This window comes from Chiroxiphia lanceolata, chromosome 5 (assembly GCF_009829145.1).
Source record: "Chiroxiphia lanceolata isolate bChiLan1 chromosome 5, bChiLan1.pri, whole genome shotgun sequence".
NCBI classification, from domain to species: Eukaryota; Metazoa; Chordata; class Aves; order Passeriformes; family Pipridae; genus Chiroxiphia; species Chiroxiphia lanceolata.
Genome location: NC_045641.1, coordinates 1,733,796 through 1,742,527, shown reverse-complemented (window position 1 = coordinate 1,742,527; position 8,732 = coordinate 1,733,796). Strand labels below are relative to the sequence as shown.

The following is an 8,732-nucleotide window of genomic DNA, read 5'->3' as shown; positions in this document are numbered from 1 at the left end:
TCGTTTATCCTGATCATTAAATATTCCATACCTGCAACAAGCCTGGGAAAAAAAACTCTTCAACAAACCTCAGAACTGCAGGGGAGCTTTAGAAAAAAAAAAGCTGTGAATGATCCTAAATGAAAATTATCCTAAATAAAGAAATGATCCTAAATGAAGAAATGATCCTAAATATGACATTATTCCTTTGGCAAAAGACACTCGGGGGTTTTTAACTCAAGGGGGGTTTTTTTGGTGCCCTTTTTATGTTTAGGGCACCTCAAAGAGCCCTGATTTTTTGTGATCATTAAAATATTCCACACCTGCAACAAACCTTGGGAAAAAACTCTTCAGCAAACCCCAGAACTTCAGGGGGAGCTTTAGAAAAAAAAGCTGTGAATGGGAAGAAATGATCCTGAATGAAGAAATGATCCTAAATGAAGAAATGATCCTAAATACGACATTATTCCTTTGGCAAAAGACACTCGGGAGTCTTTAATGCAGGGTTGGTTTTTTTTGGTGCCGTTTTTACCTTTAGGGCACCTCAAAGAGCCCTGATTTTTTGTGATCATTAAAATATTCCACACCTGCAACAAGCCTTGGGAAAAAAACTCTTCAGCAAACCCCAGAACTGCAGAGAGAGCTTTAGAAAAAATGAGGTTTTTTTGGTGCCGTTTTTACGTTTAGGGCACCTCAAAGAGCCCTGATTTTTTGTGAACATCTCGACAGACAGCTGAGGTGAGGAAGTGAGGATAAAAACCTTCCCACAGAGTGATAAAATTGCTCCTTATTTTCCTTTCTTGCAGCACTTTGCCTGACCTGGACTCTTCCTACCCCATGTTGGTGTTGGTGGGCCCCGTGTCCTGTGGGAAGAGGGAACTCACTCATAAGATCTGCAGGCAGTTCAACAATTTCTTCAGGTTCGGGTAAGTTTGCTCCCAAAAATTCCAAAGAACACCAAAAGAATTCCAGAGAGCTCCAGGCTGGAATTGCTGCTGGCTTGGGTTCTTTTTTTTCCCCCTCTAAAGAAGTTAAAACCGACAATAAAATGTTTGTTCTGATGCGTTTTTAGCTCTTCCCGAGCCTCCATTGCCTGAAGTCATCAAATACTTCCTGGAAAAAAAAAAAATTAGATTATCCTGGTGTTTTCAAAGGTGAACAGCAGACAAAAAAACCCCATAAAAAAAAAATGTGGCTTTTAGTGCTCCTTTTATTGAGCTTTTCTCTCTGTGCTCGCTGGTGCCCCTCAGACTGAGCAGCTGGTTGGATCTGGGTGCATTTCTCTTGATTTTGGGGATGTGCCTGCATATAAAACATCAAAATGCACCCAAATCTGGGAAAGGTAGGAAATGCAGCTGCTGGATGAGTTTATTGGCCTGTGAGTAGAGTTATTAAAGAAAATAGCACCTTCCAGACTCCCCCACCTCCTGGAAACACTAATTGGCCCTGAATTCATGGAATCACAGAATCATAGAATCAGCTGGGTTGGAAGGGACCTCCGAGATCATCCAGTCCAACCCTTGATCCAACCCCACCGTGGTTCCCAGCCCATGGCACTGATGCCACATCCAGTCTGTCCTTAAACACCTCCAGGGACGGAGAATCCCCCACTTCCCTGGGCAGCCCATTCCAATGGCTGAGCACCCTCTCTGCAAAGAAATTCTTCCTGATATCCAACCTAAACCTCCCCTGGCACAGCTGAAGACCGAGCCCTCTTGTCTTGCTGATGGTTGCCTGGGAAAAGAGACCAACCCCCCCCGGCTCCCCCTCCTGTCAGGGAGTTGCAGAGAGTGAGGAGGTCTCCCCTGAGCCTCCTCCTCTCCAGGCTGAGCCCCCCCAGCTCCGCCTCTCCTCCCCACTTGTGCTCCAGTCCCTTCCCCAGCCTCGCTGCTCTTCTCTGCCCCTGCTCCAGCCCCTCCAGGGCCTTCTGAGCTCAGGGCCCAGAGCTGGACACAGCACTCCAGGGGTGGCCTCCCCAGTGCTGAGTCCAGGGGCAGAATCACTTCCTTGAACCTGTTGGCCACACTGTTCCTGAGCCAGGTCAGGATCCATTGGCCCTCTTGCCCTCCTGGCCACACTGGGGCTCCTCTTCAGCTCCCTGCCCAGCCCAACTCCCAGCTCCCTTCCTGCCTGGCTGCTCTCCAGCCCCTCTGGCCCAGCCTGCAGCTGCAGGGGCTTCTTGTGGCCAAAGGGCAGGACCCGGCCCTTGGCCTTGGGGAACCTCAGCCCCTTGCAATCAGCCCATGGATCCAGCCTGGCCAGGTCCCTCTGCAGAGCCCTCCTGCCTTCCAGCACATCAACACTCCCCCAGCTTAGTGTCATCTGCAAATTTGCTGATAATGGACTCAATCCCCTCATCTAAATCATCAATAAAGATATTAAACCGAATCGGGCCCAGCACTGATCCCTGGGGACACCACTAGTGACTGGATCCCAGCTGGATGCAGCTCCATCCCCCCACTCTCTGGGCCCAGCCCTCAGCCACTTCCTCACCCAGCACCATTATGAGCCTTGGGCTCCCTGGAAACTTCTCCTTTCCCAAGGGAATTCCAGCCTTGATGCCTAAAGGCTGAAAAATGGATGATTTTAATAATTTGAGGCCTAAAATGAGGCGGTGCAACATGTTCCTCTTCCTCCCACCCATTCCATTCTTCCCAGTTCCTGACTTTTCATAGGTCCTGTAGCACTCCCTGCTCTCTATTCCCGGGATATTGTCTCTCTTCTATATATTCCCAATTTCTTTTATTGCCCTAATTTATCCATTCATTTTTAACCAGACTTTTTAAAGAAAGAGGTTGTGTGACTCTAAAAATATCTTTTTTTTTTTTTTGCCTTTCTTTAAAGCAACTCCTGTTTTTTTTCCTGCTGGAAATTACAAATGAATCGGATGCCAATTGAAATTTTCTAAGTGTGTGTGTGTTGTTTTTTAAAGAGCATTGTTTTTATGCTTGTCTGTGTTTTATTTCCTAAAACTTTCATGCACGAGGAGGAAAATAAACGAAAAAAATTAAAAAAAAAAAAAGGAGAGAGACAGAATCTTAACGGAGCAGAAAATTGCAACCATAAAGCAAAGTTGTATTTTAATTATTCAGGGGAGATTTAAAGCAATTTTATGGCTTGCACTTCTCCATTTCAAACATTCCTCTCATTAAAAATGTATTTCAGGCAAGACACTCTGGCAGTTGGAATGTAAACATGGCCTTGCAATTAAAAAAAAAAAAAAAAGGTTGTAATGTAGAAAAAAGTGTTTTAAAAAAAGAAATTGGACCCTCAAACCATCTGGCTCAGCAGTGACCTTTAAAGCCGGATGTGTTCACGTTATCTTAGGGGAAAATCAAACCTTTGAAAAGGGGAATTTTCCAGAGTCCTGTGTGGAACTCCCTGTTCTCATGTGCTGATTGAAAAAAAAAGAAAAAAAAAGAAAAAAAAAGAAAAAAAAGTGGCATCTTCTAAGGTTATCACAACAAAGATCTGTCAAGCTCTGCCTTGTACACTGAATTTCTTGATGGTTTCTTGAAGTAGAAACGAGGAGTAAAATATCATTGCCAAAGAACTGACCTAAAATATAATTTCCAAGTGAGCCACTGAATACTTGAGTCTAAAATTGCTCCCTGCATTCACTTGGCTGATTTTGGGGGGGTTTTTTTGGGTGGTTTTTTTAGTGGTCCATCCTGGTAGGAAGCTCATGGAGCTGAGCTTATCCCGTGGGTAATTATTTCCCACTTAATCCCCCTGATTTCAGGATTGTTTCTCCCCTTACTCTTAGGATCTGCCTAAAGATTGGGCTTTATATTTGGGTTTTTAACCTCCCAGTTCAGCCCAAGTCCTGCTCTGGTTTTCCATATTTCAGATTTGTCTTTTATATCATCCCACCCCCCAGAGCCGGGGAAAAAAAATTGGATTTATCATTTCTCTGTTCCCAGGGTTCCTGTGACAGCTCCAGTTCAGACCTTGCTGGGCTGGGAGGGGGGGATTTATAACCCAAATTTAATGTTATATTTAAACTTTTTCTCTTTGTTTTTATATTTATGGGTTAATCCTTCAAACATGCAGCATTAGTGGGTTGATTTGCACCTCTATTTCTCATATTTCTTCACTTCTTACAAATAAAATGAATTATGGGATCCTCCTTCCCCCCCCCTTCCCATATTCCACAGCTGCTTCTGTGATGGAAAACAGGTTATTTCTTTATTATCCCATATATTTTCCAGTCCCTGTCACACCACCAGGGGACCTTATTTTGGGGAAGAAAACAGGCTGGATTATTATTTCATCTCTCAAGAAGCATTAAGGAAATGGTGGATACAGTAAGTACCTGCCTTTGGAGCCCATTTCCTGCTCCCAGAGTTGTCCAGGGCTGATTTATTTTATTTTTTTATCTGAAGTTTGGGTCTGTGTGTTCCATTCCAGAGCTGTGTTTTTCTATATCTATTTTTTATTTTATTTTTTTCCAACATTTCCCAGCCACCCTGCAGGGAATTCTTTGCAAGTTTAACAAATTCCCCCTGAAGGAATATTTTGGTTTGTTTTGTTTTGTTTTGTTTTCTGCAGGATTTGTGCCTCCAGCTACTGTTTTCTGATGCTTTTTTTTTACTGTAAAACTTGGGCTTGAAAAGCCACAATGAGGGAGACAACAGAGCCTTAAACAGCTGCTCTGATCCTTAATAACAATTATCAAGGAGTTTAATTTTAAAAGCAAATAATTATAGATCTTTCCAGACATCCTGTGGGAACCAGAGTTGTGAGGTTTTTACCTTGGAAATGTCCTGGCCAATTCCAGTCCTTCCTTTTCTTTGGAATCTTCTATTTCCTATGGTTTGATGGATTATCAAAATAAGGATGTTCCCTGCTTTAGATTTTGCTTTCTCTGCAGCATCCATGAATATCCCATGAATTCTGGGATCCATCAGTAGGATCCTGGTGTTTTATTATCCATGGCCAAGGTGCAAACCCACATCTCTGCAAATTTTGGGCTCTCCTTGGCCTCGTTCTTGGTGATTTTAAACACCAAGAAACTTTGTAGGGAGAGAAAGCAAAGCCCAGAGGGATTATTCTCGTTCAAGGAAATTGTTCCCCTTGAAATATTCCCCTTTGCATTATCCTTGGCTGTTTTGAATTCCAGGGGAAGTTTCTAGCAACCTACAAATACAGTGGCCACCACTATGGATTGGGAAGAGACACTTTGGAATCCATTGCCAGGGAGGGGCTCGGGACCTGCGTTCACTTGGAAATCGAGGTAGGAATTGACCTCAGTGTCACCATTTGAGTGGGATCGGCGTCTTCTCCCAGGGAACGAGGGCCAGGACGAGAGGAAACGGCCTCAGGTCGTGCCAGGGGAGGTTTAGGTTGGATATTAGGGAAAATTTCCTCATGGAAAGGGTGGTCGAGCGTTAAATCCCCCTGGAGGGATTTAAAATCCACGTGGATGTGGCTCGGGGAGGTGGTTTAATGGTGGCCTCGGCAGGCTGGACTTCATGATCTTCAAGGTCTTTTCCAACCTGATAATTCCATGGTTTAGTCACATGGATTTTTCTGCTCTCCTTAAAATTTCTGGCCTGTTTTTTCCATCCTCAGCAGCCCCATCTCCCCTCCCATCTCCTCCCATCACCAGCCCTTCCCAGCACAGCATCCTCAGCTTTCCACCCGTCCACACCTCATTCCAGACCATCCACACCTCATTCCAGAGCTACAAATCCCCCCTAAAAGAAAGTCATCTTCGCTGCTGAAGCCTCAGAACTTCGGGCCTGAGGCAAAAATTTGGGCAGAACTGTCAAAAAACGTGATTTCTTGGAGGCTTTTCCCCCTCCCTGAGGTTTGTCAGGTGCAGGTGCACAGGTGGCAGGATCTCAGAAGTCCTGCTGGGGGGAAGAAACTGGGTCACAAAGTGTCAAAACTCTCTCTTGGAGTCCCAAAAGCCCAAAGTTTTAAGCTAATTTTCTAATTAAGTATTTCTCATTATCTTAGATCAAACATTTACTGGCCCAGGGTTGAGGTGACACAAAAGGAAAGGCCCTTCCCTTCTGAATTCCTTCCACAAATTTACGCTCCATCTCTTTGAGATCCCAAAAATGAGAGACTTGTTTGAGATTCCAGAAGGAGAGACTCATTCCTAAGGGCCTGGAAAGTGCTACTGGAAAAATAGAGATTTTTTTAAAAAAAAGAGCTGTAGGAGACTGCAGTGCTAACACAGGATCCTAAGCTGAGCATCCCCAACTTGAGCAATAAATGATATTAAATTTCATTAATTGCAGGGTGATAATTTTATTGGTGAAAGGGATGATTTAAAACTAGTTTTTAGTTCAATTCCTGAGTGTTCACAAGGAGTTTTAGCCCCCTTTGGCCCAAATCAACCCGTGCACATCCACTGCTTTGCATATAAATGTAAAGATCTTTCCACAAATTTAAGCTCCATCTCTTTGAGATCCCAGAAATGAGAGACTTGTTTGAGATTCCAGAAGGAGAGACTCCTTCCTGAGGGCCTGGGATGTGAGACTGGAAAAAACAATAGAGATTTAAAAAAAAAAATGTAGGAGACTGCAGTGCTAACACAGGATCCTAAGCTGAGCATCCTCAACTAGGGGGAGACTTGAGCAAAAAAATGATATTAAATTTCATTAATTGCAGGGTGATAATTTTATTGGTGAAAGGGATGATTGAAAACTAGTTTTTAGTTCAATCCCTCGATGTTCAGGAGGAGTTTGAGCCCCCTTTGGCCCAAATAAACCCGTGCACATCCACTGCTTTGCATATAAATGTACAAAACGAACAAGTAGCTCCTTGCTCAGATGATCAACAGTTTAATGCTGGCTCGAAGTGCCTGTTTCTTGGCTGATATTAAACAGCAAATTAATAACTTCATCCCTCTGTGTTCTCCATTTCCTTTTTTTCCCCCTCAGTTTTTGACAGGGCCTGTGAATCACCCTCAGTTTTCATCGATCGAGACAGGCAGGGAGGGTGTTGTTGTCTTGCCAGACAGAGCCTTAATGTCCAAGGAAAGAAAAATAGGAGATTAATATGATGGAATGGGGTGCCTTTTAAAGCTGTTGGTGCCCCACAGAGGAGATGTGTTATCAAGTAATTTAGGAGGGAGATTTAATGGAACGTCGTGTTTATCATGAGGGGGCTCGCCCCAGTGACTCGTTGTAACTTTGGGTATTGCCAAAGCTACTCCCTCTAAATTCCTTTGTCCTGGAAGTTTAAGGAATTACGCAGAGCCTTGTATCACCCTGGGCTCTGATACACAGCTGAGAAAACAATAACAGTGAGTATGGGTGTGAGAGAAGCTGCTGAGTCCATTATCTCGGAACCAAAGTGATTTAGCGCCTGCTGCAAGAAATTTAATTACGGTCCGTGGGCCGAGACTGAAAATTTAGAGCTGCTCCTTCCCCTTAATCTCGAGTTTATCTCTGGCTGCTAAAGGACGAGTGACACAAATTTGCCAAGTTAATCTTGCTGAGGCTGCACTTGCAGCCAGTGAAGGTTTTGTGGCGGGGGGAAACGTGTTTGCTGCGCTTTCCCTTCGCTCCTGGAGCCACCAAAACCTACCCAGCCAGGAATTTGGGATAAATGCAGAGCTGTCCTAAACTCAGCTCCCACTTCCAACAGTTTCAGGACCAAACCACTGTGTTTCTCTGCTTACTTTCCAAGGGTGTGAGGAGCTTGAAGTGCACCTACTTTAAACCCAAGTATGTCCTGGTGGTGCCCACGGACAAGGAGGAATATGAGACCCATCTGAGGAGGACAGGATTGTTCAGCAGGCCAGAGATTGAAGAGGCAGTTTCCAGAGTGGACATGTACCTCCAAATCAGCCAGGATTCCCAGGATACTTTGATGCAGTCATCAACACGGGTGAGTTAATCCCTGGAGGTGATTTTTGTGACGGAGAAGGATCCTTTTCCAGTTCGTTCTGCACCTGCCCTTTTGGGGAGGTGATTTTTGGGGTCCACCCCACTGCTGGTGAAATCACTGTGCTACAAAATATGATATTTGTACTTATTGTCAAGGGCACACAGAGCTTACAATTTAAAGATGGTATTAAAAAAAGATAAGCCACTAATGCAGAAGGACAATATTTTGGTGAGTGCAGAACCTGAGATGAATTTGAGGTTGTTTTCTTGAATGTGCTGTTTATGGAGATGAAGGGGTTTTTTTCTCTCCCAAGCTGGATAGTTAAGAATGTATTTCTGTGTCAGACTTCTGTGATTTTGTCCTTGTCTTTGTCCTGATGAAAGGTTGGGTTATATTTTGCATCCTTTCCCTTTCTGCAGATGACTTGAATGAGGCATTCATGGAGCTGAGTCTCCTCATGAAGATGTTCCTGGACTTGGAGCTCCCTGCAGCCTCTGATGACATCCAGGACACCAGAAGCAGGCAGGTACCACATCTGGGAACATGTTCCTCCTGGTTTATCAGTAGAATGTTCCTACTTATGTTAAAAGAATTGAATCTGTGAATGAAGTGACCTGTGAGACCTGAAACCTCCTCGTGCTCCTCTGCCATGGGTTGATCCCTCCTGGGATCTGAATCCTTGATGGATTTACATCCCTGAGGCAAGAAGATGCAGCAAGTGAGCTGCCTGACTCTTCTGAGGATGGTTTAGGGCTGAGGAGCTCCCAAATTCATCCCAAATGAGATCCATGTCCATGGTGGAGAGCTTTGTGTCCATCCAGCTGCTGAACAAGAGGAAATGGGCTGGCACTGGACCTTCCCTTACCCTCTTCCCAGGATAGCAAGAATCCCAAAAAGCATGAAAA

General features: G+C 44.4%; 1 protein-coding gene across 1 annotated transcript; it reads left to right on the top strand.

Annotated features, from left to right (window-relative positions):
- Nucleotides 1–781: 781 nt before the first annotated feature.
- On the top strand, nt 782–8,349 carry LOC116786604 (leucine-rich repeat and guanylate kinase domain-containing protein-like). The gene is made up of 5 exons (XM_032687316.1): nt 782–905; nt 4,191–4,286; nt 5,102–5,215; nt 7,627–7,827; nt 8,247–8,349. Exons 2-5 carry the CDS (start codon nt 4,275–4,277, stop codon nt 8,253–8,255), a joined length of 336 nt encoding a protein of 111 aa, XP_032543207.1. The 5' UTR covers nt 782–905; nt 4,191–4,274; the 3' UTR covers nt 8,256–8,349.
- Nucleotides 8,350–8,732: the final 383 nt, after the last annotated feature.

What these genes read in the sequence shown, in the direction of transcription:
- LOC116786604 (XM_032687316.1), top strand. An exon ending in GCGTTCACTTGGAAATCGAG is followed by an intron (nt 5,216 to 7,626) that starts GTAGGAATTGAC and finishes TTACTTTCCAAG; the next exon opens with GGTGTGAGGAGCTTGAAGTG.